The 17,417-nt window shown below is 32.7% G+C and overlaps 1 protein-coding gene across 35 annotated transcripts in view; it reads left to right on the top strand.

Annotated features, from left to right (window-relative positions):
• Window positions 1-278: 278 nt before the first annotated feature.
• The window catches only part of Mf (myofilin), a 69,877-nt gene continuing 52,738 nt past the window's right edge, over window positions 279-17,417 (top strand). For 8 of the 35 annotated variants that reach the window (XM_073979200.1, XM_073979180.1, XM_073979277.1 and 5 more), the window contains exons 1-2: window positions 6,879-7,365; window positions 12,392-12,555. In XM_073979200.1, coding sequence (XP_073835301.1) covers window positions 12,465-12,555 — 91 coding nt within the window. In that variant the 5' untranslated portion in view covers window positions 6,879-7,365; window positions 12,392-12,464. Of the gene's footprint in view, window positions 480-533; window positions 664-6,639; window positions 7,366-12,391; window positions 12,556-17,417 lie in introns of those variants that run through there. The other 27 variants (XM_073979106.1, XM_073979187.1, XM_073979175.1 and 24 more) reach the window with 15 other exon arrangements.

The following is a 17,417-nucleotide window of genomic DNA, read 5'->3' on the forward strand; positions in this document are numbered from 1 at the left end:
ATGGAACAGAAAAATTCAATGAAATTTTGATTAACTACTGGCAGGTTTAAATAGTCCAAATGATCTGAATAAACAAAAGAAACTTGTTTTTCTTTTTCGAAAAATAGTAAAAAAAAGAAACACTTTTTCTTTTGTTTATATAAAAACAATTTTTTGTGTAAATTATTTTTTTGCATTGTTTTCATCTTTTTTTGTTATTTTTGGTGTTAATGAAAATTGTTTTACAAATACAACGACAAGTCTCAACTATGAGTTTTGTGTGTGGCAAAAAAGCTTTCTTCATCGTTTCTCTGAATTTTTATTAGAGAAAATCAGCGATGACGTGATTTTGTGGTGTGCGTGTATTTGTGTGATAACTCTTTGTTTCATTATTTCTCACAGAGATCGCTGCGGTTACGCGGTGTGTTTTTTTGTGTGCTGAGGAGGAGGATCATCAGAACAACAGAAAGCTTTTCTGCTTTATTACAAAGGAACTCTAGGTATGTAAGCTTGTGTGTGGTTTTTATGTGGTATGCGTGGGTTTTTGGTTTTTCACACACACTTCTACATTTTTGCCATCGTTGCTACCCAAAGCGAGTGAATTTGGTAAAGTAAAATTTAACAAAAATCAGTTTGAAAAAATTCTTCGTTGAGGATAGATCGCTATAATTTAGGGAGTAAAAAGTAAGAAGCAAATTGTAATATATATAAAAAAAATAAAATAGAAAAATAATATGAAAATGAAAACATAACCAAGAAAAAAGAACTGATATGAACTGAACTGAAAGTATACGAAACAATTAATTGAATTTATTGTAAAGTAATTCTTTTGCCAAAATTAGTGACATTTTTATTTTGTAAAAACAATGGCAGAAAGAAGATAAAGAAGAACTGAAGAAACAAAGTGTTTGTAAACAAAAATTTACATGGATTAAAAATAAAAGAAATTAAGAAAAAGAAGACTTGAAATTGAAAATGAATCAAAAAGAAAGTGAGATAAATTCTCTAAAGTTATATAACCAAAAAGACGGTGAAGAACTAAAATATATGAAAAAAATATTTATTTATATAAAGCTGAACGAAATGAAACAATTGTTGGAAATATTATCAAAGGAACTGACTCTGCATTCATCACAAATTATTATAAATGGATTACATGATTGCTGAATTGAATATATAAGTTATGTGAATGTGGATATTACAGAGGAAGCATCGCCTTGGCTGCTAAAGTGATTTTTAGTAACAAACAAAAAAAAAAATATTTTTTTCGAGCGATATGAAAATTAGTGGATTTTTTTCTCAAAACGAAAAATATTTTTTTTATGAATTATTAAACTTTTTAAGTTCGTTTTCTTCTGTCTATACATGTGACATATATATAAATATATTTCATAGCTGATGGGAATATATATATTAAAAAAAACTAATAAAGGCAGATACATAAGACGCCTACAAAATATTCTGCAATCGTGGGACCCAACACTACCAACCTCAATCACCAGAATCTTGAGCATCTGAAGAGAAATTTTTTATGTGATAATTTTTGATTAGATCTTTTTATTTATAAACAAAATCACAAGAAAAAAAGCTTTATATCTCAAATTTCACACACATCAGGTGTTTTTGTGTAATCAGGATTATGGGCCATACATAGTTGGAACATATTTAAATGCTAAAACGTGTCTAATTTAAAATACGAGAGGATATTGTACGAACATATTTTTATATGTAAAGGAACAGAAGCTGCCTTCAAAACATCTATTTTCTGATGGAGCAAAATGTTTTATTATGGAATAAAGCAAGAAAATTGAAATTAAAAAAAAATTAGGAAAAGATCGATAGTGGTCATCAGTATATAATAGGTCCCATATCATTGAGTCAATACGTATCGGTGTGCACTCTTTGATATGAGAGAAGTCTCCCATGTTCCTTCGGGGATTCGTATGGCAACATATGTATGCATGTATTCCGGAAGTGAAAACATCTTGTAAAATTCAGAAGGATGCGCCAGGGAAAAAGTCTCTCTCTTTCCAATTACAACTCTTCTACACGTCCTGAATTATACAAAAAAAATGGAAGAAACCCAATGTTCCATTAAACCAAAAATAATAATATTATATTTTGTGCTTATTGGTCACAGAGGTTTTCAAAAGATAGAATGCCAGAACGTTTTCCGTTGGAAAACAAGTGCGTCTTCTTCTACAAAAGCCTTAAAAGACTTGATAAAAGGTTACTAGGTCCAATGGAACCAATTAGTTACTCTGTAAAGTCTTTCTAAAAGGTCAGTAGAACTACCAATAAATCTTCTCTTCTTCTACAAAAGTCTTAAAATACTTCATAAAAGATTACTATGTCCAATGGAACCACCTGGTTATTCTGTAAAGTCTTCCTAAAAGGTCAGTAGAACTACCAATAGATCTTCTCACATAAGATCAGTAGGTATTTTTACCTCTTTGTTTCTCTTATAGAATGCCTGTTGGCCTCCTTTAGAAGACATGTAGCTCAGATCCGTAGCAGATCAAGATGTTTTCTAATAGGAGATCGGAAGATATTTTCATAGAAGGCTAATAGATATTCGTCTAGAAGACTGAAGATCTGTTGATCTTCTTATAGATTATATGTTGGCCTTCTAATAGATATCTGTACGTATATTTACAAAAGATTTGTAGGTAGGGCTTGAAAGTCTTCTCATAGAATACATGTAGATCTTCTCATACAAAATCTGTCGGTATTCTTATAGATGACCGGTAGATATAGGTCTTTTCATAAAAGAGTAAGTTTTTTTTTTATAGATGGCCGGTAAGCCTTCTCATAGAAGACATGTAGATCATCTCATAGAAGACCTGTAGGTTTTCTCATAGAAACTCTGTTGGTCTTCTTATAATTGTCGGTAGATCCTTTCATGGGAGACCTGTAGGTTTTCTCTTAGAAGACAGGTAGATTTTCTTTTAGAAATACATAGATAAGATCAGAAGGTGTTCTAATAAAAGATCAGACCGCGTTCTTATAAAATACCAGTAGGTCTTCTCCTAAAGGACCGACAGATCTTCTCATAGGGGACCAGATGTAGATCTTCTGTATATCTTCTTATAGAAGATCTATGGATCTTCTCATAGAAGATCTGTTAATATTTTCATAGAAGACCTGTAGATCTTCTCATAGAAGACCTGTTGGTTTTCTTGGCGTAGACGACTAGGTCTTCTCATGGTAATATTAATAGAAGACAGGTAGCTTTTCTTACAGAAGACAGGTAACTATGCTATTCCTATTGAATATAGGTAGATTTTCTTGTAGGAGACAGGTAGAAATACATATAGAAGATCAGAAGATGTTCTTATAAAAGATCAGACCGCGTTCTTATAAATACCAGTAGGCCTTCTCCTAAAGGACCAATAGATCTTCTCATAGGGGACCAGATGTAGATCTTCTTATATGAGATCTATGGATCTTCTCATAGACGATCTATGGATCTTCTCATAGAAGACCTGTAGATCTTCTCAAAGAACATCTGTTGGTCTTCTTGGCGTAGACGGCTGGGTATTCTCATGGTAATATTAATAGAAGACAGGTAGCTTTTCTTACAGAAGACAGGTAACTATGCTATTCCTATTGAATATAGGTAGATTTTCTTGTAGAAAACAGGTAGAAATACATATAAAAGATCAGACTGCGTTCTCCTAAAGGACCAATAGATCTTTTCATAGTGGACCAGATGTAGATCTTCTGTAGAAAATAGGTGATTATAAGAAGGTGTTCTTTTAAAAGATCAGACCACGTTCTTATAAAATACCAGTAGGGTTTCTCCTAAAGGACCAATAGATCTTCTCATAGTGGACCAGATGTAGATCTTCTTAAAGAAGATCTATGGATCTTCTCATAGAAGATCTGTTGATTTTCTCATAGAAGATCTGTAGATCTTCTCATAAAAGACCTGTTGGTCTTCTTGGCGTAGACGGCTAGGCCTTCTCATGGTAATATTAATAGAAGACAGGTAGCTTTTCTTACAGAAGTCAGGTAACTATGCTATTCGTATTGAATATAGGTAGATTTACTTGTAGAAGACAGGTAGAAATACATATAAAAGATCAGAAGGTGCTCCTATAAAAGATCAGACTGCGTTCTCCTAAAGGACCAATAGATCTTTTCATAGTGGACCAGCTGTAGATCTTCTGTAGAATATAGGTGATTATAAGAAGGTGTTCTTTTAAAAGATCAGACCGCGTTCTTATAAAATACCAGTAGGTCTTCTCCTAAATGACCAATAGATCTTCTCATAGTGGACCAGAAATGCTTATTTTATAAGACCTGTAGGTCTTCTCATTTCTGACCAGTATGTCTGTTTTTTAAAGACCCGTAGTCCAGAATATCTTCTTATATAAGTCCTGTAGACCTTCATATATAGGACGTGTAGGTTCTCTTATAGTAGATCTTCTATTAGAATATCAGTATGTCTTTTTAGTTGATAGTGGAAGATTATTTTATATAAGAATGAGGAGCCTTTTATATAAGATCAGTAGATCGTCTTCGAGAAGATCTGTAGGAGCGGTATATCTTCTTATAGAGGGACTGAAATCTTTTCAAAGAAGACTTGTAGGTCTTGTTATAATGAATCATAAGGTTTACTTATAAAGGACCAGCAGGTGTTCTTATAGAAGACAGCTTGGTCTTCGTATAAATAGGTTGGGAGACATGTAGCTGTTTAACTCTGGTAAGTCTTCTTATAGGGGAAAGATCACTACCAGAAGGTGTTCTTCTAGAAATCTAGAATGTCTTCTAATAGAAGACCAGAAGTTGTTCTTATAGAGAACAGGAAGTCTTCACATAAAAAACCCATCAGATAAATTTATGGAAGACTTTAGGACTTCTTGTAGAAAACAGGTAGCTATTCTTTTTGAAGCCAGGCAGGTCTTCTTATAGACAGGTAGACATTCATATAAAAGACGAGAAGGTAATCTTACAGGTAGGTCTTCATACAGACCATCAGGTAATATTATGGAAAACATACGGTTTTCATGTAGAAGATAGGTAGCTTTTTGAAAAAAGGCTGGAAGACAGGTAGACATTTATATGAAACCCAGTCTGTGAAGTTCATTGTTATTGTGATTTATACATATGAAAATGTAAATAAAAATGTCGAATGGTGGAAAGAATTTCAATCAAAATAATGTTGTTGTAGTATTTAAAAGGAGCTTGGTACCAAATTTCAATCTGGTATTTCTTTCCAGATTAATCTTGCGCCACAGCACTTTGGATGTTATAGGAACCTTTAAAATTATCGTGTTATTAACTCAGGAAATGTTAACAAAAAGTATTAGGACCACAAATACTAGCCACAGCAAAAACTTAGAAAAAACCCGAAATAGGGACTGAAATTATGCTCAAGATAAATTTTGGAACTTTTGCGTTAGAAGTACCAGAAGGCTTAAAAGGATGTGTTCTTTTTTATTGAAATTCATCAAAGTTTGGAAGAAATCTCTGCGGACAAGCATAAGGAATACATAATCGAAACCAAAAGTCGAATTCTGTACTTTTTGAGTTTTCCCTTTATTTGCAATATTCGCTTTTGCCTTTGGTGTTCTAAATCATCTGAAGCGTCTGTTAACGAACTCAAAATATTTCAATTATCTGTTATTGGATCCTGGGGCTCAATTATGTTTCTATGAAAATGTGAACTGAAAACTTTTATAAAGGAAAAAACTGTCAAATGGAAAAAATTATAAAAGAAATATTTTTCACTTCATATTTTTATAGAACAAGAATACAGTCCCAGGTGTTAAATCCAGGTTGTATTTTTTATGGAGTTTAGAACATGTTTACATGTTTGCTGCATACTTTTAGGGGAATCATATAACAAATGCATAAATGTATGTACTCAAAATATTTTAATTATCTGTTCTATGAAAATGTGAACTGAAAACTTTTATAAAGGAAAAAACTGTCAAATGAAAAAAATTCTAAAAGAAATATTTTTCATTTCATATTTTCATAAAACAAGAATCCAGTCCCACGTGTTAAATCCAGGTTGTTTTTTATGGATTTTAAAACATGTTTACATGTTTGCTGCATACATTTAGAGGAATCATATGATAAATGTATTGTTTTCATTTTAAAATGCTGAAATATGATTTATGTTCCCTAATTATTTATATGTTGTATATTTTGACACATTGTACTTATACACTAATTTAAATTTTGCATCCTGTATTTTAAAAATATAAATTTGACAATATATATCAGCCTTCGCATGACTTCCCTTTCAAAATTGAGATTAGGGTTGAGTACTTAAAATAATTTTTGTTAATGTCAAATATGACTTAAAAAGCACACAAAGTTTATCAAATAAAAATTAATGTATTATTTGTAAAGCGATTCAGGTTAATTTTAGTTTTGATTAAAATCTAAATTAAACCGCACGTTTTTTAAAGTTGGCGGCAGTTAAATTGATTTGCTTCCGAGAAGACACTACAATAATTTAGTTTACTTTAATTTAATTTATTTTAATTTTTATCCCAGTGATTTATGCATATTTTTAGGAAAAATCATATGACACAAAAAATTAGAAAAGAAATTAAAAAGTAAAAATAAATGTATTTGTTATTTGATGCTCTATATATAAACTTCTATTTAAGGTTCCTTTTCACACGTTACCCCTCTAGTATTTGCTCTATTATTTGCCAACACATATTCTTAACCCAAAAATAAATAAATAAAAACAAAATACAACAACGTCGCATATTGTTAGACGTTTGACTGGTCGTTGTGGCCCTCAAATAGCCATGAATATCATAATTCACCTCAACTCACCTCGAATTTCTGTGCACCAACACTCAGCAACCGAAACAAAAAACAAAAGCACTAAAATGATCTAAGCAATCAACATACCACTACAATAACAATAATGCTGCTGACAAACAGCATACAACTTGCTCAAGGACATTTATAAATATCTCTTAGTCGTTGGCTAAAAGAAAAACACCACAACAACAACAAGAATATAATGAAGAAAATTAAGAAAAATTCTTTCAATTCTTTCCGCAGCAAGAAGCATCAAGTGTTAGCTAGAAGTTTTTTTGCCAACCAGCAACAACAAACACAACACAAAATTCTCAATTTTGTTGCTCTCCCTCTCTTTTCATATTTGTGCTAAAATATATATACAAAGAAAAAATACATTTATATATCACACTAAATTTGCGGGTGTATAAATGAGCCTGTGTCTGTGTTGAGATATATATTTGATCTCTTGTCTATATACTTTTGTTTTGTTTTTGTATTTTCAAAAATCTTACGATTCGCTGTCGTTGCCCCGCATATCTTGGCTAAATTGCGTCAGTTGTCGTTGTGTCATCCATCGTTATAGATTGATCGCCTGAGTTCGTCGATTGGGTTAGTAGAAAAGAAAAATATTTTTGCTTACTTTTTTGTTGGTGTTTTCGAATGCGCTTTTTTTAAATGTAAAAATTAAAAAAAAAAAGTAAAATTACGGCTCGTGTGCAGTTTTTTTGTATGATTAAGAAATTGGCTTCACTTTAGAACGAATTCCTTTCACTTTAATTTCCCCTCGGTTACAAATTTAGCCGTTTAATGTTGGTGCCATGCCATGATCTTGTGGTGCAATTTTCGAAATTAAAAAACAGAAATAAGCAAAGAAATTAGTGAAAATTGGAACACCATATTCACGCATTTTACAAGGCAACTTGGAATACTCAATGCAAGTGTTGACATTTTCTAATTAGATTGCATTTCATTTGAAGTGATGTGGCAAATGCAACAAATTAAGCAAAAATAACAACAACACCAAAATCCCCCCCCCCACAAAAAAAAATAATAATAATTGGACTTTGTAATGAAAAACAGGCAAAAATTAAACGTTGCCAAAAAAATTTTAAAAATATAAAATTTATTTATTAAAACAAAAAAATATTTTTTAAATATAAAAATAAACTCAAATGTTAAAAAAAAATTAAAATTTAATTCTTATGAAAAATGCCACAAATAGTCATACTTTAGTGTGGAATAAAGTAATATCCTTTAAAAATTTAAATATTTCCATAAATATGGTGATTTGCCTAAAAGTATGCAACAGTCTTCCTAATTGCACATCACAATCAGCAGTTAAGATACTGAAAGAGAGGCTTAACTTAAAGCAAATTGTAATTTAATAAAAAAATTAGTGCTAGTGGTTTCTGAGTGCCACCGTGGTGCCAAAGCACGCACACCCACATCCCAGGACACACACACATTTGTAGCTGTGGCGAAAATGCCCCATCATAGGCGAGCCTCTTAGAGTATTTCAGCCATGTAAAACTTCTCTTTAAATGGTGTCTTAAGACACGCCATTTGGACTCGGTTATAAAATGCAGATGCCATATCATTGAGCTAATATGAATCGGGGTGCACTCATTGATATGAGAGAAGTCTCCCTTATCCCTTCGAGGATGTTTGGTTCAGATAAAAAAAACTATGCCATACGAAAATCCTGTCAGGACTGGAATAACTGATTTTCTTGGGACAACGTTGGTATACAAATGGTATAATTTTTTGAAAAATCAAAAATGGCTACTGTGAATGCGTCCAAAGACTCTAAAGGTTTGGTCTCACAAGGTCTACCATTATTGACTTATTCTTATTCGAATGCCCCCAAAGACTCTAAAGGTTTGGTCTCACAAGATCAACCATTCTTGACTTATTCTAGAGGCTGGAAATTTGTATAAAAAGTTTTGGAAATTTTTGGGAGACACTGAAAAGTTTAAACAGAGGTTGATTACACTGTGCTACAGTGAAAATTTGCAGGGGTTCTAATGCATAAATTCGGTTTTGTGGGAGTCCACAGAAGACGAAAATACCTTTGGTTTCTTTGGGTCACTTCGGTTTTTCATTTTATAGCGGTAAATGTAGTAAAAAATGGGCTTTCTTGGATTTTCAACTTTAAACGGACATTACTTCTTTTTTCCACAACCAATTTGCACACACTGTTTTTCGTTATAAAGGGGAGAGTAATGCCTTTCGAACAAGCCATAGATTTTTAAAATCGGTTAACAAATGGCTAAGTAATAGTGGTTTAAGTGTGACAAAAACGCGTTAAAAAACAGTAAAATGTTTTTCCTTGTGCTCTAGGCTGCGTAAATGACACCTAACAGTACAATTATTTACAGTTAGCAAGTAGGAAATTTAGTTGGCTTTCCAAAATGGGAAAAAGCAACAAAATCCGTTGGAAAATGAATGCGTTATGGCATTTTTTGTGTTTCAACTTGTTGTTTTTTTTTCATATTTTCCTTTATAAAACATTGAAACCTTGTTCGTAATTGTTAAGCAGGATTATCACAATTAGAATCATACATGCTAAGATACCCATCTTTTATAAAGGAAAATATGAAAAAAACCAAAAAGTTGAAACACAAAAAATGCCATAACGCATTTATTTTTCAACCTATTTCGTTGGTTTTTCCCATTTTGGAAAGCCAACTAAATTTCCTACTTGCTAACACTAAATAATTGTACTGTTAGGTGTCGTTTACGCAGCCTAGAGCACAAGGAAAAACATTTTACTGTTTTTTAATGCGTTTTTGTCACACTCAAACCACTATTATATAGCCATTTGTTAACCGATTTTAAAAATCTTTGGCTTGTTCGAAAGGCATTACTCTCCCATTTATAACGAAAAATAGTGTGTGCAAATCAGTGGTGGAAAAAAGAAGTAATGTCAGTTTAAATTTGAAAAGCCAAGAAAGCCCATTTTTCACTACATTTACCGTTATAAAATCAAAACCCGAAGTGACCCAAAGAAACCAAAGGTATTTTCGTCTTCTATGGACTCCCACAAAACCGAATTTGTGCATCAGAAATCCTGCAAAAAAATTTTGTCCACTTTTGTATCACAGTGTTATTATCTTGTCCTCCCGAAGACTCAAATATGTGAAATTCTCAAAATTTCTAAAAGTCAGTTAATATCTCTAAGAGCTAAGCAATATGAAATTCAAATTTCTATTGAAGATTCTTAAAGTATGCAGCTCTATTATGAGCATAAAACAAGCTAGTTATATATAAAAAATCCTAAAAGTATGCACTACTATTCTAACACTTTGAATCAGCTGATCAAAATAGATGTGTTCCTTTACTTACCTGAGGTTACCATTTTTACCATTTGTTACCATTTTTAACCTGTAAAGCGTTCCTTAACCCCAAAAAGTGATAAAACTGGAAGCAATTTTTAGGAGAGAGATGATAGAGAGAGCAAAAACGCCTTTCTCTTCTACCACAGGCTACCAAACAAATTTCTTCGGGTAAAAAATGATAGAACGGATTTTTCAACATTTGTTGGACGATTATTTGACAATGAAGAAAAAAATGGACAAAAAGAGAAGAAAAAAAGCGAACGCTGACAAAACAAAATTAAAAACTGTGAAATAAAAGAAGAAAAGAGAACTTTAATTTATGCTAACGAGGCTGTATACACTTTCATACGGGCAAAATGTGCCTCATTGAAATAATGGTTTAAGACCTCAAGTATGTTTGGACGAAATGTGTTTCAAACAATTTGGAGTTGATTTAGCCATGGCAGTCCGTCTGGCTGAAGCGCACGATAACTCTCAAACGGATCAACCGATTCGGTCCAAAATTTGACTTTCGCAATATTTTGTCCAAACTTAGTTTAGGTTCGAAGATGGGTTATATCGGTCCATTCCTTCCGGTACCTCCCCCACAAAAATTCGAAAATGTTCGGAAAATTTGTGCGCACGATAACTCATGAAAGAAGTAACCAATTTGGTCCATACTGTGCATATCAGGTTTAAATATTGATGATATTTGTCCACTCCTTCGGGTACCTTCCACACAATATTTCGGAAAAGTTCAGTTTAGGAGCTGTTCTCGAATCGCTTTGATTTTTGCTGTAGCAACTTGTATTTACTACCCCCGATACGACGGTATAAGTTTCATCAGGGGCAAGTCCATACTTCCTGAGTAAATAGCCTGAAAGGTGCCAAAAGCCCCGGTGACACCGTGTGTAGTGGTTGGAGCGCAAGATAACTCTAGAACGGATTAGCCGATTCGGTCCAAAATTTGGCCTTCTTCTTAGGGTACCCCTTCCACAAAAGTTCAACGTTTGTGCCTAATGGACTATGTCGGTCCATTCTCTCAAGTACTTCCTCCGCAATAGTTTTTAACTTTAATCCTAATCAACATTTTTGTCGGCAAGTTCGAATGTCCAAAAAGGGCCACAAAATTCTCAAAAGACCCCTGACGTAGGCTGAGGGTATATCTCTGTCGGCAAAGCAGAATGATACCTTTATAGTTGTGTTTCTTTTTGACATTGCTACCAGATCTACCATTTTTTCGTTCCTTTACTTTTCTCGTCAAACTGGTCATGAGAGAGCAATTTTGACAGTTTTCTCTGTTACCACTTTTACCATTAAAAAAAAGTAAAGGAACAAAGCTAATAGAAGTTCATTAAGTTAATTAGTTCTCACAATGATAAAAAAATCAAATTGCTAGTCACGAGAGAATGATAAAACCAAGAGAGCAAATACAGTCATGTGCTGAGTAAGCTTTTTATTCTCATTGGCTAAGTTGGTTTTAGGTTTAATAACCTAAATGATTTGTTTGTTCTTAAATTAACAAAAGCAATAACAAAAATAAAAAATTACATTTTCAATTGAGATTCAATCCTTTGAAGAGAACACGAATTGAGTTTTAAACCCATAAATAAAAATAATTAATAACACAAAACATAATCTAATTCATATAATTATATAAAAGGTCATCAAACTTTTGGGAATCTAATCATAGAATGTTGGCGACGTTTCCTGAGTGTTTCAGTCATCTAAAACTTCTCTATAAAGTGGTGTCGTAAGATACGCCGCTCGGACTCGGCGATAAACAGTAGGTCCCATATCATTGAGCTAATATGAATCGGGGTGCACTCATTGATATGAGAGAAGTCTCCCTTGTCCCGTCTGGGATGTTTATGGAACAATTATTATTATTAATCATAGAATAATTTTTGTCTCTGAGGTTTTTTGAAATTCAATCGAAAATTGATTTTGTTATCAGTAGTAATAAGAACAATAGTAACATGTAATTTCGTATTTTAAATAATAATAAAAACTCCTAAAAGTATGCAATAATTATTACTTCTTATAGTACTCGAATCAGCTGATTATATATTAAAAACAAATTTCAACTATTTCCCATAAAAAATAAACTTGCTGTTTTCAAAAAACTGAGATTAAACTGAATTCCTTAATAAATAATATTAGCAAGCATTTCTTTTGAATACCGCAATACCTTGATTCGTATCACACCATATGTTTCGTATACTTCAGTCCGGGTTTTAATTAATTGTATAAAAAAATTAAAAATAGTAAATCCTCTATTTATTAACTTTTTTAATTTCCCCCTTCTCTTTTTGCAGCGAACGAGTCCTTTTTTAACGAACATCTTTCAATTTTTTTTGCTAACGCTAACACCCCAAAAACCGATCCAAAATGTTCAAGAACCATTTGGAAATGATTGGCCGCAATGAGAGCCCCAGCAAGAAGGCCAAGTTCTGGCAATCCTACATCAGATCCTTGAAGGGTAAGTTGAAAATTTTGTTTATAAAACAGTATTGAAAGATGGGAAGACAATTAAAAGGGAAAGTTGTAAAATGGACCAGGAAAATGCATTGCATGTATAAGAGACACAAATTCAATAAAATAAAGTGGGGGAAAATGTAGATGAGCGATTGCCGCCTTGGTATCAATTTTTGCTCTTACAAGAGCGTTGACTAGCCATAAACACAATATATTTTTCATCATCATCATCATCAAGGTAACTGTAGGTGCCAAAGAGGGAGGTTCGACTAATCACCGGTTTCTGTAAGACGATTTGAATATAAATAAAATTTTGTTTACGGGATATTATGATCGTATTACTGTATTAATAAAAAGTGTTTTTCACATGGCTGATTGGGTGTAGCCCGTTGAAAAAAACTTTTTATTAAAATTTTGTTTGATTGAAAACAAAAACGGAATCAAACATTAAAAAAAAAAAACAAAAGTTTGGTAGTAGTTCAAACAACATTGAATTAGGATCGTCTTAAGGCCTCGACACATAAGAAGCATGGCATTCTTGCTTAACTCATATCGGGTAAATGACTAAAGACCATGTTCGACCTAATTCAAATGTGATTCTGAAATCTTTTTATTAGGTCGAACTTGGCCTTTAGTCTTTTATCAGATATGACTTAAGCAAGAATGCCATGCTTCTTATGTGTCGAAGCCTTCAGTGAAACAGGCTATAATTTATAAGAAATTTTGGGTAGAAATGTTGGAACATTACAAAAAGATCAAATATGTCATAGCGCCATCTTTACTTCAAATATGGGTCAAACAATTTGAAAAATATTACTTAATACGCATACTTCTAGGCGCGGAATTTGTAAGGAAAGCAATACTAGACCAGTGGCGACCAAGAAGAGCGAAGCCACAAATGTGAATGTATTCAAAACATTGGCAATTTATGACAATGTGTTAGTAAGATTGTATGCACGCAAGCTGCAAAACAAATCAAAACATTTGCTCTCTCTCTCTTGCACGCTCTTTCTTTGCGTTCGGATCGTGTATGTGTGAATTGCCGAAAGTCTTCGTATCATATTTTCCATCATCTGCGTAACTTTAGATGCCAAGATGTGAGGTGGGACTAACTTGTCAACAAAGAAAGAAAGATGCGAAAATTACAAAAGATATCCAATATGCCATAGCTCCATCTATACTTCAAATATTTTGATGTATGTTCCCAAAAGTGTTAATTGATAAGTATACTTTCAGCCAGAATATATAAAGAAACACAGTAACAGACTTAAAGAAGTCGACCATTTAGCTTGCAGATCTAGGAAACTTGCTTTCATGACGTGTATTTGGAGCAGGGCCGACGGACAGTATACTCAGCGATCCCACTGAGTTATCTTTGCATTTGTTTTTCTCCCTCACGTACACTATGGGTGAACAAAACAAACAAAAAAATCATTTGGTTGTTGCTTTTTTCACTCATACATTCACACATGCATTTGTTTTGTTTGTATACCTATGGTCGGCTCTGATTTGGAGGCATACGTTGCCATATGCTCCCTCTATACTTCAAATTATTTAACGTATATTCCCAAAAGTGTTAAGTGATAAGCATACTTTCAGGCAAAATACAATAGAGGAAACTGTAGATGAACAACTGACGGCTTACCACAATCATCCACAAGCACAGCATACTTTTCATCATCAGGATAACTATAGATACTTAGGAGCGGGGTTAGGCTAATTTGCCAGAAACAGAGCCTTCCACCGTTTTGCAATGGTATGCATGACCGCCTTGCACGCAGAAGGTCGTGGGTTCGACTCCCCATCCAGTCAACTTCAAAGATTCTCAACGGTGGCAAAATACCCATCAGTAATGTTGGCGACATTTCCTGAGTAATTCAACTATGAAAAACTTCTCCACAAGTGTTGTCTTAAGACGCGCCGTTCGGACTCGGCGATAAACAGTAGGTCTCATTGAGCTAAATATGAATCGGGGTGCACTCATTGATATAAGAGGAGTCTCCCTTGTCCCGTATGGGACATTTTTTGAGCCTTAACATGTTGGAAAATTACAAAAATATCAAAAATTCCATAGCGACATCTATACTTCAAATTATTTGATGGGTCTTAATCAAAAATATAGCTTTGTAAGCATACTTTTAGGCGGAAGACTACCATTATTTGTAAGTTATAGCTGGGAATTGGTAAATTAATGTTGGATTTTGGAGATGCAAGTGCTGGCAGAAATTTACCCTCAACCTATGGCTATAAGAGAGAATAAAACATTACCGCAAGGTTTAAGTCTAATCTTACCACGGACAGGCTACAGAATAAATGTATAGCTTTTTGTTTTTTTTTGCTGGATATAGGAATTTGGCGAAATTTTGAGGCCCTTTTCCAGCAAAATACGGGCTTCCTTAAGAAATAAATAAAGACAGTCTGCTGTAAAAATGTCAAGACGGTTATAAAAGCGACCCCTAACTGAAATTAAATATGACATATTGAACTATGTATGGAGGTATGCCCAAAGGTGTTGGACCTAAATATATCAATGATAGATCTTATCGAACAAAACTCAATTTCCCTTTATTGCTGCGAAGATCAAAACCGTACCGATCAAGTCCACTTCGATCTCGAACTATGACTGCAAAAAATATTTCGATATGCGGAAATTTGAAACAAAACAGTCCTCTTCGCCGAAGTTATCGTATACTACAGCCATTTATTTTATTACCGTGAGATATTTGACAGGTTGCGAGCCATTACCTCAATAGTTTTGGACAGCCTACTACTACATACAGTGGTCCGAAATCATTGAACTACGGCGACGACACAAATTTTGGACCAAATCGAATTCTCCTTTCCGGAGTTATCGTGCGCAACAGTTTAACGATCGTAACGATGGCTAAACTGACTCCAATTTATCCAAAAAGGGATTTGGCTTTAATATATGTGGAGTTCAAAACCATCATTTCGATAAAACAAAAGACTGCGGTATAATAGTATCACTCGGAATATGTCGAGATTAACCGATCTCAGATTTTTAAAGTAAATTTAATTTTCATAGGTTACAAAAGTAATTTTGAAAGTTTCCAGTATCAATTTTTAGGCCTTTGTGGGTTGGGGTTCGTAAACAGTGGGCCTAATTATTCCTCTGGCAGAGCCAATCGACACAGTTAAGCAAAAATAATATTTATTTAGTTGGCCCAACATATTGGGACATTTTGGCCCATAATGCTGATATTAGCGATTACTCGTTATTAAAAAATTTCAACACGATCCGAGAAGGGGCCCTAAACTGGATTAAAGAGGAAAAGTGTTGAACTTTTCAGAAGTATTAGTTATCTTTGACTGAATCCAATTTTCAGAGCCATTTTAGTTAGTTAGCTAAGGAACTTTTTTTTTTAATTTTTTCCATTATGTCAATCTCCTAATGAGATCTTCCGCACAATAATAATTAGCGTGGTCTACTAAACTAAATATTTGCTAAATGGAACTATTTTAGTTTTTCTCAAAACAGTCACTCCAAATCTCATATATTCAGATTTTAGGTTAGCTATTTGATATGAACAAAATATGCTGTGATCTACAACGGCATACATTTATAAATAAACTATTTATACACATTAAATTATACTCAAAAACCAAAAAAAAAATATATATTTTTTTTTGGTTTGCTATTTGAAAATATTTCTTTTCAAATGCTTCCACAAAATCCCATATATTTTCGAACACACATATAGAACTTTTCACGATAATATTTCGTTTTTTGGCAAATATCCAAAAATTTGCGCAGTACTGAACTGAAAATCTTCAAAAACCACACAAAGAACAATAAAATATTGGGAACATTATTTGTTTGTATTCCAAAAAAAAAAAAACAACTTCTTCACAATCGCTCACACAGACACAAGTACATAACAGGACGGCGGCATGACGTAAATGGTACTTTGCTACATTTTTTTAATAATAATAAATATTGGAATTTTTTTTTTTGTCCCCAAAAAATTGGAAGGGAAAATTATGCTGATTGTGTTTTCTGTTCAAACACTCCTTACCTTTATAGAGAAACTTTGCTGCTTAAAAATAGTACTTCTAGTGGTCTTTTTTATGTGGGCCACTTAGCACACTTCGTCTTTTTGTTTGTTGGTCAAAAATAAACTTATGTGACGTTTTTTAATGGGTCTGTCTTTTGGTGTGCCTGTGCTCAATGTTTTAGATAAAAACTGCAACTAAATTTAAATGGACAGAGTCAAGCGGTTATGTAGCACAGCGAAAGAAAGCCGTTGCACAAATGTTTTTTATAGAGCATTAAAAAATAAGACGAAAAAATTAGGAAAAATGGGGGAAAACTAAAAATGCAAAAAATAAATCCAGGGCCATAGATAAAATAATTTAAAAAATATTGAAAAAATTAGAAAATAATCAAGGAATAATGGGGAAGAACTAAAAATGAAAATAAAAAATCAAGGGTGATAAATAAGAAAATATAATAACATAATAATAAAAAAATAGGAAAAAAAATAAAGGAAAGCGGGGAACCTAAAATGCAAATAAAAAATTCAGGACTATAAATAAAAAAAATATAATAATTTTAAATGAATATTGAGGAGGTCTTTATGAACATAACTACTAAAATAATAATATAATAATAAAAAATTAGAAAAAATAAAGGAAAAACGGGTAAGACTTTAAAATGCAAATAAAAAATTCAGGACTATAAATATAAGAAATATAATAATTTTAAATGTAATTGAGGAGGAACATAACGACTATTTTAATATAATAATAATAATAATAATAATAATAATAATAATAATAATAATAATAATAATAATAATAATAATAATAATAATAATAATAAAATTAGAAAATAATAAAGGAAAA

The sequence above is a fragment of the Musca autumnalis genome, unplaced genomic scaffold (assembly GCF_047663935.1).
Source record: "Musca autumnalis isolate F117 unplaced genomic scaffold, ASM4766393v1 scaffold_1, whole genome shotgun sequence".
NCBI lineage: Eukaryota > Metazoa > Arthropoda > Insecta > Diptera > Muscidae > Musca > Musca autumnalis.